This window comes from Miscanthus floridulus, chromosome 9, assembly GCF_019320115.1.
Source record: "Miscanthus floridulus cultivar M001 chromosome 9, ASM1932011v1, whole genome shotgun sequence".
NCBI lineage: Eukaryota > Viridiplantae > Streptophyta > Magnoliopsida > Poales > Poaceae > Miscanthus > Miscanthus floridulus.
The window spans coordinates 125856216-125876987 of record NC_089588.1 but is presented as its reverse complement, the minus strand read 5'-3'; the positions used below and the strand labels follow the sequence as shown (position 1 = coordinate 125876987).

Sequence of the window (20772 nt, the reverse complement as noted above, 5' to 3'; positions counted from 1 at the left end):
AGCCTCTGACGTCAAAACCTTGGTCTTTCCTTTGGCATCCAACATATTTGCTGGAAAAGGGTGTTGATCAATTTTCATCGGCTTCTGGGCTTTGGAAGTACCAAACTTAATCCTCCCAGATTCAATAGCCGATTGTAACTGTTGCCTGAATACCTTGCACTCATTTGTACTGTGTGAAGTTGCATTGTGCCATTTGCAGTACAAGATCTTCTTCAACTCTTCTGCCGATGGGATCACATGATTAGGTGACAGCTTAATTTGGCCCTCTTGAAGCAAAAGATCAAATATTTTATCGGCCTTGGTGATATCAAAGGTAAACTTTTCTGGCTCTTTTTGACCAAAGGGACATGATATTGGCTTTTTATTCTTAACCCACTCAGCTAAGCCGATAACTGGTTCTTCATCAGAGTCAGAATCTCCTACTTCTTCAACAAATGATACCTTTTTACTCCAATTCTTTTTAGGTTCAAAAACCCTAGTATCTTGATCAGAGATCCTTTGCACAAGATGACTGAGGCTTTCAAACTCCTGAGAAGCATATCTGTCTTTAAGATGTGGCAATAACCCTTGGAAAGCCAGATCGGCAAGCTGCCGATCATCCAGCACCAGGCTGTAGCACTTATTTTTTACATCTCGTAGCCTTTGCACAAAGCTTTCTACCGATTCATCATTACGCTGTCTCAATTTTACTAAATCGGTAAGCTTCTTTTCATGGATTCCAGCAAAGAAATACTTATGGAATTGTTTTTCTAGATCAACCCAAGTAATAATAGAATTTGGTGGCAATGAAATGAACCATGTAAATGCTGATCCAGACAAAGATGATGAAAATAATCGAACTCTTAATTCATCTCTGTTAGCTGCTTCTCCACATTGAATAATGAAGCGATTGACATGTTCCATTGTTGATGTATCATCTTGCCCAGAGAATTTAGTGAAATCCGGTACCTTGTACCGATTTGGGAGAGGAATTAAATCGTATGCAGGAGGGTATGGAGTCCGATAAGAATAAGTATTGACCTTGGGCTTTATCCCAAACTGATCCTTCATAATTTCTGCTATCTTATCGGCCCAAAAAGCATCAGCCTCCTGCTGACGAACCGGTTGAATTTCTACAGGTGCCTGCTGACATCCCTCCACATATCTTTGTGGCCCACGATCTCCAGCAATCGGCATATTTGCCGTTACTTGTGGTCCATTAGCCTGTTGGAAAGGATTCATCGGCTGGGCTGCCGATGCTTGATTCTGGAAACCAGCTTGCATATGACCTTGTTGAATCCCTGCAACCTGCTGATTTCGCTGAACTGTATGTTGAACAGGTAACTGTCCTGACCAATCATTATTAGAACTCATCGGTACAAAACTTACCGATGGCTGGTAATTTGCTGATATTGTTGGATAATTAAAACCGGTTTGAGGCATGAACTGAACCCCAGTTTGACTCATAGCAGGGACTTTCTGCTGCATCGGCAGTAAGCTCGCCGATGGACTTGAATTGAATGTTTGAACCATAGGTATCTGGAAACCTCCTGAAGTTGGTTGCACAGAAGTAGTTGCGGCATATTGAGGCACTTGAGCCATCGGCGAAACGGCCGATGGTATAGGCGCTCTCCCTACTGCATCAAACACTTGAGGTAATCTAGGATTGAAAGCAGATGACTCTGGAGGCATGCCATATCCCCACCAATTAGTAGGAATCTGGCTATTCTGAGACACAGGGCCTGACATAGCTGATGCCGATAGATCTGTATTAAGCTGAACTCGCCCTCCTGGTAGTACCTGTTCTGATTGTATTGGTGTAGATTGAACATTAGGTGAGCCCGCCAATACTGGAGGGGAAGTAACTTCTGTACCCACAACGGCCGAAGGAGCCGATGGAGTTTTGACAGATGCTGGCTCTGGTTGATGATAGGCAGGCCCAACGTAATGTGGTGCCGCTTGTCCTTCTTTGAGAGTTCGAACCACAGCATTATGAACAGTATTGGACAGCACACTGGAGTGATTAATCAAAGCATGATTTACTGCAGAATTAACCATCTCTTGAAGTTTACCAGGATTGGAGTCAAAGGTAACCTGCCGAGGCAACGGCAAATCTTGCTTCTGGATGACTTGTCCACTCTTGTTCAAGCTAAATGATCTCAGACAAAGCTGCTTGTATTCTTCTACAGCCTTTTCCATAGCCTGCCTCTGTTCTTCCTTGAGATCTTCTTCTGATACTGCGATAATGTTCCCTGAATCGATCTCGGAATTGAACATATTGATTGATTTGTCCCACCGGGCGTGCCAAAAGATGTGTTGATGCAAAAGTGGATCTGCAAACACAAAGGGCTAATACCCGAATCGATATCCAAAGCGTGCCAGTCGATTTGACCTGTTAATCGACAAGGATGAAGATACGAACACTTTAGTCCTGACAACAGCGATACGCCCGGAAGTCACGGCCAAGAGGTGCTCACGCGGAACTCGAGAATCGCCGAAGGTCGCACTGAAACGATGCAGCTCGCCGATTCAATGAGAACTCGTAAAAAAGAAAAAGTATGCAAATTGACGAAGTCGCCGAAAAGTAAGTAGATGCAAATAGGAGTAAAAGTTGGTTTTGATGTTGATTGATATATCTCTTACATTGCCCCTTACTCCATATTTATACCCTGATCTAAAGAGACACAACCAAACACAACTAGGACACCAATCCCATATCTAAGGAAACACGTGACTCTTACATGAATCATACTCTAACTAATATAGAAAAGGAAATCAACTTCTATCTATTTCCCTGTCCGCCTCAATTACGATGGAAACCTCACTGTCCTCCTTCCCATCGGCATACTCCCTATTTCATCGGCAGTAGTCTTCAAGCCTTCCTTCATCGGCATATTCCCTGTTTCATCGGCAGTAGTCTTCCAGCCTTCCTTCATCGGCATATTCCCTGTTTCATCGGCAGTAGTCTTCTAGCCTCCCTTCATCGGCATTGACAACAACACCTCCAACCTCATCGGCAACGTCCGAGTCCAAATCAACCTTTCCATCGACCATCACCAGCTATCGGCAACCATCTTTACAAGCTGGCTTTCATCGGTTATCAAAGTATTCAATAACTTTCCCCTTGCCGATTAGTCCACTCGATTATTTTGACACGTGCAAAAAAACGGTGTCAACAGTGACATTGCATTGAAAATCTGAAAGCGCAAGTTTCAAGTGTTTCAGTTGTTTCAGAGGGAAGTTGCAAGAGTTTCGTATGGATGTTGCAAAAGTACATCGAGATGTGTTGCAAATGTTATAATGGTTGTACACTTATGTTGCAAACGTCTGTTCCTAATGTTTCATCTATTTTTTTGGACATATGTTGCAATTGTGTTCTTCTGAATATTGTGTATGATTCACACATATATTGCAGATGTTTTATCTGGATGTTGCAAGGGCAGGTAGCACTTCGATCACGTGGGTTTACTGCCCGCAGCGAGCGGTCCCAGCCACGGAGATGAAGAGTGAAGGGCAAGCGGTGCGGTGGAGGTGGAGCCAATGCGAGATGGGGAAAATGTCGCTCTCTCTCTGTTTTTTTGGGAGAAAACCATGTATGCCAGGTGAGGAAGAAAGCCTGTGGGACAGTCCACAGGCCTAGCCTAGCTAGTAGCATCCGCACGGATGACTGTGAAATGGACGCCTGCAATGGAGCATTAGCGATGTTGCAAAGGTCTGTTCCCAATGTTTCATCTATGTTATCAAACGTATGTTGCAAGTATTTTATCTGGATATTGCATACGTTCCACGCATATTTTGCAAGTGTTTTATCTGTATATTGTTTACATTTGCAATGGTTTTCAAGTGTTTTTCAGGTGTTTTTGCAAGTGTTTCAGAAGCATGTTTTAAGTGTTTCATCTATCTTCTTTTCTATGTTGTAAGTCATGCATCTAGATGCTTCAGAAGTAGATCAGGTGTTACATCTCTCTCCTCACCTTCTGCTATCTCACATTGGTGTCTCCTCCTTCAGGCGCCGACTGGGCATCCGCCGGTCCCTCCCCTCTTCTCGATGCTGGTGATGTTCGTGATGGTGTGGGCCCCGCGTGGGCGTGCGAAGCGGCACGGGAAACGGACTGCAGGCGCAGGCATCCGGACGGGTGCTAGAAAGCCCATTGAGAAAAAAGGAGGGAGGATGGATTTAATCCTCTCGTAATTTGAAATGTGTGCTTGTACGGCGTAATGGCTTCTTTTTCTTCTTCGGATCTCCGCTCGCGTAGAAATTTCATCGTGGCTGATGTCACAGTGAATTATTTTTCTTTTGGGAATTAACATGGCGAATCTTCCATGAACAAGTACATAGCAAATTGTATCGGTGGGAACAAAATCTATATAAGCTGTTGACGCAAACGATCAAATTAAATGACACTCATGGCTTACTTGGGCCTAGCCTGGTCCATGTAAAATTGGCCCATGCCCTGGCTTGCTACGAAAAGATGTGATGTTAGGCTGGCGTCTTTTTTTATTGTACCGATCATTAGAGAATTTAGAGAGCTTAGTGCTGTTTTTCAGTATTTTTCTCTGATGTATTCCAATAGATCTTGTAATCATGTAGCTCATGGTTTAGCTAAGCATGTCTCAGAGGACAACACGTTGGATGAGTGGCAATTAGCCCCAACATGTATCGTCCATATGCTGACTGAAGATTGTAATCATGTTGCTTCATAATCAATAGAAGCTCATTGTCGGAGATGGTGGACAAGTGGTGCTCACGTGGGTGGGAGGAGACGCACAACTTATGCCGGGAGCGGCGTTTGATGATGCCAGATGTAGCACACCATCAAGGCAGCCGCAGCCTTAGCGGATACGCAGAAATATGGGTACGCGAATTTATTTATTTATTCTAACGCTCAATTCTGCATGATTTCTAATCATCTTGCTGTTTTTCTCGCAGTCGGCATCACATGGTGGCCAGCCTTGCTCCATCTTCAAGGCATTTGCTATGGCCCACAAGGGCAAGGCGACGTCCGACGTCGACTACAACCCGGAGGACGGGCCCGAGGCGTACAGCAATGCGACCGTCCACAACCGCCTCAGTGAGTACACATCGATGACAAGGGAGGTACATGGGCCACAGTACGATCCGAGCACCGAGGACCTTGATGGAGAAGTCATCATGAGGGTGGGAGGAGGCAAGAAGCATGGGCGGTACTAGATTGGCGACGGCGCAATCGACTTGGCCGCTACTCCTAGTCTCTCCCAGATTCGAGCAAGCAGCACGAGCAGGAGCTCAGCCATACGACCTCGGCAGGACACTTCACACCACCGGGTGGAGGCACTCGAGGTTATTCCTGGTTTATTCATCGTTCATTGGTTTTTTCATACTTTTTCTTTGCATTATTGTAACATTGGGGTGAATATATTGTAGGCCTAGCTAGAACAAGAGAGGAGGATACGGGAGCAGATGCAGGCGAAGATGGAGAGGGTGGAGGCCGAGCAGCGGAGGATGGCGGAGATTCTTCAGTACATGCAAAGTATTGGCGCTGCTACGGGTGTAGTTTCGCCACCTTCGCTATTCGCTCCTCCTCCACCTCCATCTCCTCACTATTCTACTCCTGTGAGTATAAATGTTTTAGTTTGTATGTTCATGCTGACGGTCAAATCTAGTGGAGTATGAAAGTTTTATTCATGTATGGTATATATTTATCTTGTCTCACACATGCAATCTCTTCTTCTTTGTGTAGAATCAATCGGTGGCATCGAACGATCCTCATGCTTCAGTGAATCCTTCACCAAATCAGTGATGATACTTGTGGTTATTCATGGTACTTATATTTGCAATTGTGGTTGACGATGATGGAGCACTTGGATTGCTTGTGAACTTATTTGTGATATATTATGAGACATGTGACGTTTGTGATATATATGTGACGTTTGTGATATATATGTGGTGTTGGTGATATATATGTGTTGTTGATGATATATATGTGATATTGGTGATGTTTGTTATATAAATCTTCTATTTGTTTGGATGGGATGTAAAAAACAAATAAAAAGGCTGTTTTCAGTCACTTTGATGAGTGCAATGGCCATGACACTCGGCAAAGTGACTACCTGGGAACTACCTGGGAACATGCTTTGCCGAGGGCCACGGGCCAGGCACTCGGCAAAGGTGACATGTTTGCCGAGTGTCTTGTTGGCGGTACGCGGCAAAGTGGCCACCTTTGCCGAGTGTCTAAGTCAACGGCGCTCGGCAAAACGGGTACCTTTGCCGAGTGCTTGACCTTGACACTCGGCAAAGCCGCCATCACGGCAACTTTTCTTTGCCAAGTGTCGGATTGGCACTCGGCAAAGCCTTTGCCGAGTGCCCGATAAAGTGCACTCGGTAAAGAGGTCTTTGCCGATAAACTGTTTACCGAGCGCTCTTTGCCGAGTGTAACACTCGGCAAAGGCTTTGCCGAGTGTATATCGGCCTTTGCTGAGTGCCTTAGGCACTCGGCAAAGAAGCCACCTCCGGTAGTGAGAACCACTAGTGTGATTAATCTGGTTGTTATATGTAAATTGATAATGATATGTTACGGGCATCCATCCCGTGACTACCGTCTGAACGTGCCTGCACTGCGCACCCCACTCCTATGGGACGGACTCCGCTCGCCAGCGCCACACCCCGCTCATCGAACAGACTCCGCCTACGCCGCCCTCGCCCGTGGTGCCCCCAGCTCACCGGAGGGGGATGTCCGCTTGCTGGCGCCGCCCCCGCTCGTGGGACATCCGCTCGCTAGCACCTTTCCTGCTCGCGGCTCGTGGGACGGACTCTGCTAGTGCTGCCCCGGCCTGCGCTGCTCGCCCACACCGCGTGCCTCCCCCACCTAGACTCGCGCCTCCTATCGCGGCCACGCTCCATCTTACTACCGCGGCCACTGCCGAGGTCCGTGCCACCAACGAGCTCCATACCAATGACCTCCGCATACTCTATGGCATCGAGCTTCGCGCCGAGGCGAGCTCCACAACGATGAGCTCCATTTGTCCAAGCAGCAAGGTGGCATTGCACTGAAACTCTGAAAGCGCATGTTTCAAGTGTTTCAGTTGTTTCAGAGGTATGTTGCAACAGTTTCGTATGGATGTTGCAAAAGTACATCGGAATGTGTTACAAATATTGCAATGGTTGTACACTTATGTTGCAAACGTCTGTTCCTAATGTTTTATCTATTTTTCGGACATATGTTGTAAGTGTGTTCTTCTAAATGTTGCGTATGTTTCATACATATATTGCAGATGTTTTATCTAGATGTTGCAAGGGTAGGTAGCGCTTCGATCGTGCGGGTTTACTGCCCGCAGCGAGTGGTCCCAGCCACGGAGATGGCGAGTGAAGGGCAGGCGGTGCAGTGGAGGTGGAGCCAATGCGAGATGGGGAAAATGTCGCTCTCTCTGTTTTTTGGGAGAAAACCATGTATGCCAGGTGAGGAAGTAGGCCTATGGGCCAGTCCGCAGGCCTAGCCTAGCTAGTAGCGTCCGCACGGTTGACTGTGGAATGGACGCCCGCAATGGAGCATTAGCGATGTTGCAAAGGTCTGTTCCCAATGTTTCATCTGTGTTATCGGACATATGTTACAAGTATTTTATTTGGATGTTGCATACGTTCCACTCATATGTTGCAAGTGTTTTATCTGGATATTGTGTACATTTGCAATGGGTTTCAAGTTTTTTCAGGTGTTTTTGCAAGTGTTTTAGAAGCATGTTTCAAGTGTTTCATCTATCTTCTTTTCTATGGTGTAAGTGTTGCATCTGGATGCTTCAGAAGTAGATCAAGGTATTGCATCTCCCTCCTCACCTTCTGTTGTCTCACCTTGGTGTCTCCTTCTCCTCTAGGTGCCGACTGGGCATCCGCCGGCCCCCCTCCTCTTCTCGTGATGTTCGTGGCGGGGTGGGGCTCACGTGGGTGTGCAAAGCGTCGTGGGAAACGGACTGGGCGCACAAAATGGCGCAGGAAACAGACTACAGGCGCAGGCATTCGGACGGGCGCTAGAAAGCCCATTGAGAAAAAAAGGAGGGAGGATGGATTTAATCCTCTCGTAATTTGAAATGTGTGCTTGTACGGCGTAATGGCTTCTTTTTATTCTTTGGATCTCCGCTCGCGTAGAAATTTCATCGTGGCTGATGTCACAGTGAATTCTTTTTCTTTTGCGAATTAACATGGCGAATCTTCCATGAACAAGTACATAGCAAATTGTATCGGTGGGAACAAAATCTATATAAGCTGTTGACACAAACGATCAAATTAAATGACACTCACGGCTTACTTGGGCCTAGCCTGGTCCATGTAAAATTGGCCCATGCCCTGGCTTGCTACGAAAAGATATGATGTTAGGCTGGCGTCTTTTTTTATTGTACCGATCATTAGAGAAATTAGAGAGCTTAGTGCTGTTTTTCTGTATTTTTCTCTGATGTATTCCAATAGATCTTGTAATCATGTAGCTCATGGTTTAGCTAAAGCAAGTCCCAGAGGACAACACGTTGGGTGAGTGGCAATTAGCCCCAACATGTATCTCCATTCTCTTTGTATCTATTAGTGTGGGGGTACCGCTCCAAGACATGGGCCGCACCATCGGAGGTGGTCCGGCCCACAAGATAAAGACGTGCACGGCGCTACTCGGCGTGCACCGCAAGACATTGTATAGTACTAAATAGGCTATTTTACTTGTAACCCTACTCCTCCAGAGTATATAAGAAGAGGCAGGGGTCCTCTACTCGACATCATGTACTCAATACAATACACCAAAGACACAGGACGTAGGGTATTACGTCGATCAGACGGCCCGAACTTGTCTAAATCGCTGTCTCTGCGCCTTGTGTCACCATCTGGTTCCTGATTACGCGCATCCCCACCGATAAATCTACCATCGTGAGATACCCCTCGGTGGACTGCCGAGCATATTCTGTCGACAGTTGCGCGCCAGGTAGGGGACCATGCGCGCTAATTCTATGGCGAACCAGATGGCGTACCTCAAGATCAATGTCGTTCACGGCAACTCATCCAGCTGGGACGGCATCCCGAGCTTACCTAAAGAGGCTCGACATCGACACGCGGCGCAACTCGATCAACGCCTCTTTCAACAACTTCTACACCAAAAATCCCATGAGAGGCAACGTCAACTTGACTGCCGCCTCGGCTCCCTTCCGGCCATGGGTGGACCTCGACTCCGACCTCGTCTCCATCGTCACTCCGTGCTGCATGTTAAGGGCTCCGCGTTCTCGCCATGTTCTCCGCCAACGACGCCGCAGACCACCCCGCGTCGCTTGTGGCCTGCTTCCACCACGCGCGGTGCTGGGCCAGGCTCCTGCGCGAAAAGCAAGCCGTCGAATATGGGCCACGATGACGTCGACGATGCGTGCCAGATCCGATCTGAAATCAAGCACATGTTAACCGCAGAACAATGCCTACAAACAACGATCGATTTGCATGGAGTCCGTATGCATCTATACAAGCATGGATGCAGCCACAAGCAAAACAACCAAGACGTACGATCTACAAGACAAGCAGGCTACTCGTGCATGTGTGCATGCATAACGAACAAAGCAATTTCCCTTGCTTGTCGCCGTACGTATATCTTCTTGATCCGACGTCGACGCCGCCGAGACATGCAGAGCCTTCTCCCATGCTCTGTTCCTACGTCGCAATGATGATCGACTCCGACCACCTGCCGCATCGCCCACCAGCAACTTTGGAAAGCTCAAGAGCCAGGCAATTTCGTCAACGCCGACCAGATAACGCCATACGTCGCCGACCAGACGCTCCGTCTAAAGCCAAGTCACGCTTTAATATTCTTCTAAATATTCTCCGATCTTTGTATATCGCCATAATGTTTCTCCGAGTTGTTTTCTCCATATTTGCTCTCCAAACAATTTTCCGAACCCCCGAACAGTCATGTTGATGCTCGGACGCCTCCAGAGACGGCTCTGTCTCCGGCTCCTCCCTACAGTGCTACGAGCGTCCGCGCTCTGCGTTATGGGTGGTCGGCAATGGCTCCTTGGTCACGCCTGTACCTCCTACACGTGCACGGGCTCCGTGCTCGACGTTATGGACTATGGGCTACCTAGGGTTGGAGACTCAGCTACACACTAACTGTTCGGGCGGTTTATATTAAACATAAATATATTTTCATGTCAACTGATCGCCGAACTGCATACGCTGTTTCATCATCATTGCTGATTTTTCTCCAGAGCTCATTTATTTTTACATCATGTACTACCCGTTCTACATGTTTGTATTGCAGGATCATCGTCTAGGTGATCGAATCACCTGGTGCTCGGGCTTCCCCACCGATCAACGGATCGGACCGCTCGGTTCATGGACTCCGTCGCCCGACCAGTTGACCAGACTGTTCGTCGCTCATGCTTCATCACCAGCTACACCGCTTACTCCTGAGCGCTCGGATTCTTCGTGCTCGAGGACTAAGTGGGCACACTTCACCACATGGACGTCGTCAGCTACATCGGTGCTCGGACCTCGCTGCCTACGCCGAGAATTCCTCGGTGCTCAGTCATCACTGCCTACGCCGGGGACTCCTCGGTGCTCGGTCATCGTCGGCGACACCAGGGACTCCTCGCTCCTCGGTGCTCGGACATTGCCAGCGACGTCGGGGGCTCCTCGCTCCTCGGTGCTCGGTCATCGCCAGCGACGCCAGGGACTCCTCGCTCCTCGGTGCTCGGACATTGCCAGCGACGTCGGGGGCTCCTCGCTCCTCGGTGCTCGGTCATCGCCAGCGACGCCAGGGACTCCTCTCTCCTCGGTGCTCGGACATCGCCAGCGACGCCGGGGACTCCTCGCTCCTCAGTGCTCAGACATCGCCAGCGACGCCGGGGACTCCTCGCTCCTCAGTGCTCGGACATCGCCAGCGACACCGGGGACTCCTCACTCCTCGGTGCTCGGACATCGCCGCCTACGCTGGGGACTCCTCGCTCCTCGGTGCTCGGTCATCGCCAGCGACGCCGCGGACTCCTCGCTCATTGATGCTCGGACATCGCCACCTATGCCGGGGACTCCTTGCTACTCGATGCTCGGTCATCGCCAGCGACGCCGGGGACTCCTCGATCCTCGGTGCTCGGTCATCGCTAGTGACGCCGGGGACTCCTCGCTCCTCGGTGCTTGGACATCGCCACCTACGCCGGGGACTCCTCGCTCCTCGGTGCTCGGACATCGCCAGCGACGCCGAGGACTCCTCGCTCCTCGGTGCTCGCACCTCGCCAGCTTCATCGGGAATTCCTCGGTGCTCAGACATCGCCGCCTACGCCGGGGATTCCTCGGTGCTCGGTCATCGCCAACTACGTCGGGGACCCCTCGGTGCTCGGATCTTGCTATGTCTCATCGGTGTGCTATCAAGTTGCTCTATGCTGTTCAGATCAGGGTGCTGATCTTGGGCAGCGCGTCTGGGGTCTTGATACGCGCATGTCAGACGACGTCAGCAAGCTTTTTCTTTGACCCTGCTACAAGATTCATTCTTCATCTTCTAGCAGCCTCGGGAACTAAGTGGGCACACTTCACCTTGCGGTGAATGTGCTTGTTCTCATCTCGAGGCTACGCCCGCGGACTGGCTGCCTGCTTGGCTGGTCTTCTACTTTTTGACCCTGACACCACGTGACTACGTCACCTACTGTCAGGCTCAGGGACTAGCTGTGGGGGTATGGCCCCCAAGACATGGGCCGCACCATCGGAGGTGGCCCGGCCCACAAGATAAAGACATGCGCGGTGTTGCTCGGCATGTACCGCAAGACATTGTATAGTACTAAATAGGCTACTTTACTGGTAACCCTACCCCTCCAGAGTATATAAGGAGAGGCAGGGGTCCTCTACTCGACATCATGTACTCAATACAATACACCAAAGACACAGGACGTAGGGTATTACGTCGATCAGATAGCCCGAACCTGTCTAAATCGCTATCTCTGCGCCTTGTGTCACCATCTGGTTCCTGATTACGCGCATCCCCATCGACAAATCTACCATCGTGGATACCCCTCGGTGGACTGCCGAGCATATTCTGTCGACAATTAGTCACTTTTTTATTTATATATATGATTTAAAGTGAGTACATGAGAATCTCAAAAAAAAGTGAGTGCATGAGGTATTCAATTACATAGCAAAGCGCTCCGTCTTATTTCACCGACCTCCTAGCTTACAAGCACATGATTCCAGCGTTTCTCCAATCCTCCCATCCCCTCTCATATCCACTGATCACGTCAGCTGCATAAAATATCTCATTTAAGATAACCACTTAGTCTTTGCAACATAATAATCATTATGTTTAGACACTTTTCGATACATATGCGTCGCCGTCATCAGCGGAGGCGTCAACGGGCGTGGAGTCCTTCTCGGATTTCTCCTTGTTTTCCTTCTCGAAATAATCACTAGATTTCTTCTCCTCTTCCTTCTCCTTCTTTTCCTTTTTAAGAGACGTGTCCGCACCGGATTTCTTCTCCTCCTTCTTAAGATATGCAGATGCATCCGAATCGATGGATTTTTCCTTCTTTTTTTTCTTGGGAGGTGTATTGTCCAAATCATCCGACTTGCCCTGCTTTTCTTTCTTTCCAGATGCATGTTTGTCTGAACCACCAGACTTCTTCTTTTCCTTCTTACTGAGAGATGCTTCTTCTTCAGACTTCTTCTTCTTAGAAGATGAAGATGCACCAGAACCATCAGATTTCTCCTTCTTTTCCTTCTTGGAAGATACAGATTCGTCCAAATAATCAGATTTCTGCTTTTCCTTCTTGTCTACAGACTCATCAGACTTCTCCTTCTTTGCCTTCTTTACCTTCCTAGGAGCAGATTCATCCGAATCATCAGATTTCTCTTTCTTTACCTTCGTAGTGGAGGCCGTGTCCGTGTCAGCTTCTTCAATGGGTTTCTTCTGGTCGTAGGTGTTGGCGGTCATCGCCGGTGTGGCTCGCGCGTCCATGGTCTGCTCCATGGGCTTCTCGGTAGCCTTCTCCGGTGGTCCATATCCGCCTGCTTCTTCAACTTTGCTCTCGTACTTCTCGTACCGCGAGATGCACACCACCGCCGGGACCAGGGGCACGGTGGCGACGACAGCCAGGACGAGGATGAAGGAGAGGAGAGGCGCCCTCATGGTGGCCCTTGGAAGGAGGGTGGAGAGGTGGTGGCCAAAAGTTTGGACGGGAGGTTGAAAACGAGAGGAGGGATATATTTGAATCCGGAGGGAAAGTCTGCAATTGGCCGCATTTGGCGGGAGGTGGGAGGGCATGCTGCTCTTGGATTTTCCCAGGAAAGCATGAGGCAACGGCAGCCATTAACCTATAACTAACACACGCCTTTGAAACCACGCGTTTACCGTGAGAATAGGAGAGACACACTAGTACAGAAACGGGTTGTACTCCCGATTCTCAACCCCCTTCAGTCCCGGTTTTGGAACCGTGAGCATGAATCCGAAACTAAAGGGCCCCTCCTTTGGTCCCGGTTTCGCGCCCGGGACTAAAGGTCCATCTTTAGTCCCGGTTGGTAATACCAACCGGGGCTAAAGAGGCCTCCTGGCCTGGCCACGTGGGTCGGCCCTTTAGTCCCGGTTGGTATTACCAACCGGGACTAAAGGTTTTCTTTTTTTTTTGTTTTTTTTTGTTTCTATTTTCAATTGATGAATCATTTTGGTTTTCGAATAGGTTTTTGAATACACATTCTACGCTGCTAATAATATACGTATTCTACACGTTTATAATGTTTGAACATTTTGTACAAACTAAAGTATGAAACTAACGTATATATTACATGCATATACATATATTGTATGTTATTTTATGTACATATAATATGTACATATATATATATATATATATTACAAATAAATCTTGCATTGTATATTCTATCATATCCTTGGGATATCAAATTCACTCCATCTGGTTTGGCTTCCATGTTTCGTTCACGTCATTGTAGAACTCGCCGGCGGGGTTTAGGACCTGGTCATTAAGAAATCATGCTATGGTCTCTTGAATTGCTTTCAGTTGGTCACGTCATATGACTTTTTCCTTCAACCGTAGAGTATTCAATAAAAGTTAAAGGAAAAGTATTAATATATATATATATATATATATATATATATATATATATATATATATATATATATATATATATATATATATATATGTGTGTGTGTGTGTGTGTGTGTTGGTCACGTGATTACTTATATATATGAGCAATAAAAAAATTGTGAATATATGAATATATTTATATAACGTACTTTGAGGTTCTCTTCAGGAGTTCTTTTTTAGTACGCCATGATGAACTCGCAAACATAGTATCCGCAATAGTTGTTCTCCTGTTCTTGCCTCAAAACCCACTTTTACGAGAAAAAAGATCCGATGAATTGAAAGCGTGGATGGTGTTAATTGAATTATATATATAAATGTAGCTAGTACTTACTTTGTGTGCGATTACATCCAGCGGCGCTTTGCAATGTTTCATGTGGTGTTCCCCAATGAAACTTTTCCAAACACTGCGTCCAATAAAATAAAAAATTAATTTGGCCTTTAATAATTATTGCAGTTAAGATATCGGGGTATATATAGTTGCTAGAGAGACCAAATCTTAAGCGTATCATGGGCAAGATGTCATATAATAAAGTCTTAATGAGCACGGTTCAGATGGTAAAAAAAATTTTTGCTTGAATTTCACATAAAAAATGGGACTTGCTAGCGCTCGGACGTTCGATCCAGAGCGCTAGCGTCGGACGGTGCCATGCGCGCAAGAGAAATGGAGCGTGCGCCACCTGTTTTTAGCGCGCCCCACCGCATGGGCCACCACTCCTACGCTCGGTTTCTCACGCAGCTGTCTGCGCCCCCTCAGTGGCGCCCCAGCAGTGGCCCACGCCGCTCGGATCTCACCAACACTGCCAGACCGCGCGCTGGGACCGCTCGCGCCCCCTCCGCTTCTCATGCTCCCGCTCGATTTCTCACGCGCCCGTCTGCACCCCGCTCGGCGGCGCCCTAGCAGCTGCAGCAGGTGGCTGCGGCAGGTGGGTCCTATTGCAATATGTGCAACACCGATCTATTTTTGAAATATCCAGATGAGATGCTTGCAACATACGTTCGAAATTGTCAAAACACTTGCAACATACATCTGAAACACTTAAAAGCTGGGGGCATATGTTGACAATTAAAATTGTCCGACTGAGGCTGATCTTGTTTTTTTCTTGGGTAAACTGGCGAGACCAAATTTGTCAACTTTGTAAAAGTTTATTATGTAGTTTGTCATTGCATTGCTCTCGTTGAGACGATCAAAAAGTATATATAGAATATACCTAATTTGTAGTCTAGATGAGGAAATTATGGTTTCAAGAAGATTCACCCCCACAAAAATAGGTTTGGTTGGGTTTCGCTGACAAGTCTGAGTTTGAGATTGTATTTTGACAAGGTTTGTAATAGGTTTGACACACCACCCCCTTTTTAGAACTACATGGCGATCACGACCATTGAGTTATCCAATGCAACTTAATAAAATGCAAACAAATCTACCTTTGACCTCTCACCTAATCTCTTCCAAACCCAATGTTGTTGCTCCTCACTTAATCCGATGACCAAGGGTGACCCCCTAACCTTGCTAGTTGATCTAGGGCAAGCTGTCGACATCCTCACCCTGACGGAGTCCCTCCCAAGCAAGAGATTCAACGATTTCTTTGCTAGTTTGCCCAGAAACTCCGTTCCTCGTGTAAAAGCGACAGTTATCCTTTGCTAATTTTCTTGTAAATCCTTCTGCTCTTCACAGTGAAAGCGTGCTAGTTACCCTCCCGAGTGAAATCTAGGAAATCTGGCTAGGCTAGGTTGCATAGTAGAATCGTTGCATCGTCGCTTAGTTAGACCATGGGATGCAAAAACAAGTGTTTATATATATATATATATATATATATATATATATATATATATATATATATACATCAGATTTAATTTGTACATATGTAGTAAACTATTTCGGCACAGAGATGGCTATATATTATATATAAAAAAAAGTGTATGGACTACTATAGACATGTCAGTTTCACCATTTTTTTAAAAAAAAAAAACTTTATCTTCATCCAAGCACATGCGAAAAAGTTATGGTCTTTCTTGCGACGCATTGATCACGGAAGGGTATATAAATCTGCCACTCGAACTGAAATTTATACGGATCGCCATATGAGTGGAGACGATCATGACAGGAAGCCATATTGGCTAATTGGCAGCGTATATTTCTGCTAAATTAAAAAATATATAAACAGATGAAATTAAATAATAAAATTTGAGGTCCAGCCGTAGTTGGATCAAGGCCCAGACAGCTCTAGTGACGCGACCAGCACGATAGGCCTCCTTAACTAGCGAGCAGCCCAACTCACAAGCAAGGCCGGCCTTTTTCTATTTTGAAACAAAAAGAGAGAGATCCTTCCAAGATACCCACAGGAAGAGAAAGAAAGGGGATTCTCAAAAAAAGAAAAGAAAGGAAGAAAAAGAAAGGGAATACGATTATGTTGGGTGTGAATGAATACAAGAAAACGAAATACAAAAACCCAGGGGAATCTAGCTATTCTGAATAATGAACAGCACACAAGTGCCAGAAGTACCTAAGTACCTAAGTACTTAGTACCTAAGTACCTAACTGCAAACTTGGACAGTACTGCGAGGCAGCTCCATCTTCCATGCATGGGCTTGACTGCCACTGCAAGTGCAAGCTCCATCGTCGTCCGCATCGACTCTGACACCTCAAGTGGCTGCCGACATGCATCGTCCTCTGAAAAAATCAGGTCGGCGACGGCTACGTACGTTACGCCGCCGCGACCCTTTCCTGGCCGGCCTTTATTTATCTTATCCCGTCGTCCAATAATTCGCCCGCCCGGCTCCTTTTTGTCTCCGCGCCCCCGGCCGTGAAACCCTGATGTGACCGTCCGGATATGCTTTTGTTTTCTTTATTTTTTTTATATAAAATACACCGGTAGCTCCTAAACTCGGCACAGGATGTCATTTAGTCCCTAACCTCCTAATAAAATACACATCCACGCCCAGTGGCGTAGCTAGGGTTTAATGCTAGGGTGGTCCAACTAAATGTAATGAGCCAAATAATAGTGTTCTAAATACAATATTCATTATATTATAGAACACATATACTGTAGTTTTAACACTAATCCATATTCTATGGTGGTCCATGGCACAACGTGCCACCTAGCTAGCTCCGCCTATGTCCATGCCCCAAACTGGACACATGATACGTCACAGGTCCAAATGAGTTCGGACCAGACCTATTTGCTGATATGGCGGTCCACGCTGGCACCATTGATGCCAAAACCGACCCCTAATAATAAACTTGGCAGAATGTGTCGTTTAGGTCCAAACATATCCAAGTTAACCCGTTTGATGACATGGTGGTCCACGCTGGCACTAGCAAGACCAGATAGCGCCATTGCCACGCCTCATGCGTGCATTGCAGTCGTCCGTGATTACCTTCAACGCCTTCCACTTCCCTCATTGTCTCTTCCTCGACTTCATGACCGCGTCGTCCATCACCTACGCCCACACGACTGGCTAACCTCGCACCCTCTTCCTCCATGCCAATGCATAGCCAGCATTGCATGCTCTTGCGCCATCTCTGTACCTTCCTCTCGCGTCGCAATGCCACATGGCGGCCATGGCACCCAGGGGCGACATCAACATGGAAGACGAGATCGGGTTGCTCAAATTAGGGTTGTGTCGATGGTCAAGGATTAAGGTGTCCTCCTAGAGGTCACCAGCAGCAGAATCCTTGTCGACAGCGAGCTCCTGTTGCCGAGGGAGACCTTGCCAAACTTTCTTGCCGACAAGGACCATGAGGAGCGGCTGCACGATGCTGACCACACCGGATGGCGACACAATTGCTCTCGTTGTGGGTAAGGCCGAAGAGTGCCCCCTATACTGGGCTATGTCACTAAAAGTGTCTAGCCTAGACCTATTTGGACCTGCGACATAGCATGGGCCTCGTTTATGTATGCGAATATGCATTTTAAAGTTTAGGGATGACCTAAATATGACACTTTGCCAAGTTTAGGGCCTAGTCAGGCATCGATGATGCTAGCGTGGACTGCCATGTCAGCAAACGGATCTAGCCTGGACACGTTGGACCTATGACGTAGTGTGAGCCTAGCTAGTTCATGTATGCAGATGTGCACTTTTAGACACCCATCGACAAGTTTTAGAGTCCGCCGGTGCATTTTACTCCTATATATCTTAAGAAAAATTCGGTAGAATGGAAGAAGAGAGTGATAATTGTGACCATGTAAATGATGTCAACTTTGAATCCAGTGTATTGTGCTTTAAAGCTTTTATATATATTTGAGTAATTATCAAAAAAAAACTTTTTTCCCACCTGATCCAGAGCAGCAGCAAGCTAGGCCACAGATCGATCCAGCAGTTGTAAACTAATTAATTAATAGTAGTAGGTCATTACTGTAGCAGTAGTTAAGTATGGTTGGCTAGCAGCCATCTGCCCAAGGAGACCAAGCAATGCAGGAACGTGTGGCGAGCAGGGCGGCGATGTGTTCACCTCCCTGCTCACACACTGTTTCGCAGCAGCAGACTAGAAACCCACCAGCAACTTGTGTACGCTGTGTGGCCCACGTTTCATAGTCACCCGGCTGAACTTTGCGGCCACGGATGCGGACTGCTGACTGCGACTGCGACTGCAAGCACATCCAGATCTAGTCATCCACCCACCCATCTTTTCTCTCACTTTCACCTAACTGTCACCTAGTTTGATTTTGATTTTAGCGGCGCTTGGTCCTTTTTTCTTTTTTCCTTTTTTTTTTTTGCAGATGCTCTTAACTTTCCAAAGCGCAAAAGGCCATGGAATATACTTCATCTTTTTTATAGAAAAATGTCATGGAATTCTCGTACGTATGAAATACTAGCAAAAGTGCCCGTGCGTTGCAACGGGTTATTATACACTTTCAACTTCCAAGTCAGCCTCCACTCGCTCATAGTTTTCTCGCTCTTGACCTCCACCATTCTTGGTGTGCTCGACTACCTATATACATAGATTTCTCCGAATCGAGGGGCGGCGGCGGTGTTTTCTGGGGAAGGATGGAGTGGGGGGGGGGGGGGGGGGGGGGGGGGGGGGGGGGGGGGTTTGCGTTACGGATACGGATACAGAGACAGGAGCGGAAGAGAGCGGGGCGTGGGCTTGTAGTTGGGTCAGACGATTTGAATAGGCCGGACGAAAAATAGGTTGAAGTATAATATTAGACCTGATGACCCGTGACGCCCTGTGAGACTCCGATTAGGATTAGATTAAGCTGGACGAAAATCTAAAGTGACCAGAAATTTTACCTCTTTAGTATTAATTAAGGATTGATTATATTCGGATGTAAAGCTGGAGAACAACTAAAAGAAGGGCTAGCTAGATATATAGGGTGCAAACGAAAAACTGGCCTCTTTCTCAACTATCTGATAATTCTTTTTTTTTTCTCGAATACTCAAAAGATTTACGCATCATTTTAATTAAGGTAGAAGAGTTGAACATACAACGACGTGCTGTCGGCGAGGTCTATATACGGCATTGCAGCCTAAAGCTGGACCGTCCTCTCCAAGAATTCATTAAAAAAAATATGTGCTAGTCCAGTACGTTATTTTTCCTTTCACCTTTTTTTTAATTTTATTCAGTGCATAAATATTTTCTGGAGCGCTGGTGATACGAGCCAGTCAAACGCTTATGCTGCGAGGCTGCAAGCAAGTGGGTTGGAAGATAGGCACGAGTCGTTCTCATGTAAGGCAACTAGTTGGGCAAGTTGCTTGGTTGTGTGACTTGTGTCCTCACTCCACACTTGGCATATACTGCCTCTCATTTTGATTGTCATAAATGCAAGTGGAGAAGGACAAACGGTGCAGGAAACGGACTGCAGGCGCTAGAAAGCCCATTGAGAAAAAAGGAGGGAGGATGGATTTAATCCTCTCGTAATTTGAAATGTGTGCTTGTACGGCGTAATGGCTTCTTTTTCTTCTTCGGATCTCCGCTCGCGTAGAAATTTCATCGTGGCTGATGTCACAGTGAATTCTTTTTCTTTTGCGAATTAACATGGCGAATCTTCCATGAACAAGTACAAATTGTATCGGTGGGAACAAAATCTATATAAGCTGTGGACGCAAACGATCAAATTAAATGGCAGTCATGGTTTACTTGGGCCTAGCCTGGTCCATGTAAAATTGGCCCATGCCCTGGCTTGCTACGAAAAGATGTGATGTTAGGCTGGCGTCTTTTTTTATTGTACCGATCATTAGAGAAATTAGAGAGCTTAGTGCTGTTTTTCTGTATTTTTCTCTGATGTATTCCAATAGATCTTGTAATCATGTAGCTCATGGTTTAGCTAAGCAAGTCTCAGAGGACAACACGTTGGGTGAGTGGCAATTAGCCCCAACATGTATCGTCCATATGCTGACTGAAGATTGTAATCATGTTGCTTCATAATCAATAGAAGCTCATTGTCGCAAAAAAACAAAAAGCAAAAAACCAACAAGCAAAGTCGGGATGTCCATGTCCAAAACCAACATCGGACCGCATAACCAATCCTCTTCGTATCTATTAGTCACTTTTTTTATTTATATATATGATTTAAAGTGAGTACATGAGAATCTCAAAAAAAAAAGTGAGTGAATGATGTATTCAATTACATAGCAAAGTGCTCCGTCTTATTTCACCGACCTCCTAGCTTACATGCTCATGATTCCAGCGTTTCTCCAATCCTCCCATCCCCATATCCACTGATCACGTCAGCTGCATAAAATATCTCATTTAGGATAACCACTTAGTCTTTGCAACAA

General features: G+C 46.7%; 1 protein-coding gene across 1 annotated transcript; it reads right to left on the bottom strand.

Moving 5' to 3' along the window:
• Positions 1-12257: 12257 nt before the first annotated feature.
• On the bottom strand, positions 12258-13079 carry LOC136480857 (uncharacterized). Its single transcript, XM_066478293.1, has one exon. The coding sequence runs from the start codon at positions 13077-13079 to the stop codon at positions 12258-12260; it is 822 nt and encodes a 273-aa protein (XP_066334390.1).
• Between the last annotated feature and the right edge of the window lie 7693 nt (positions 13080-20772).

Bases quoted from the DNA above. Each gene is read 5' to 3' on its own strand.
- LOC136480857 (XM_066478293.1), bottom strand. From the start codon at position 13,079: ATGAGGGCGCCTCTCCTCTCCTTCATCCTCGTCCTGGCTGTCGTCGCC.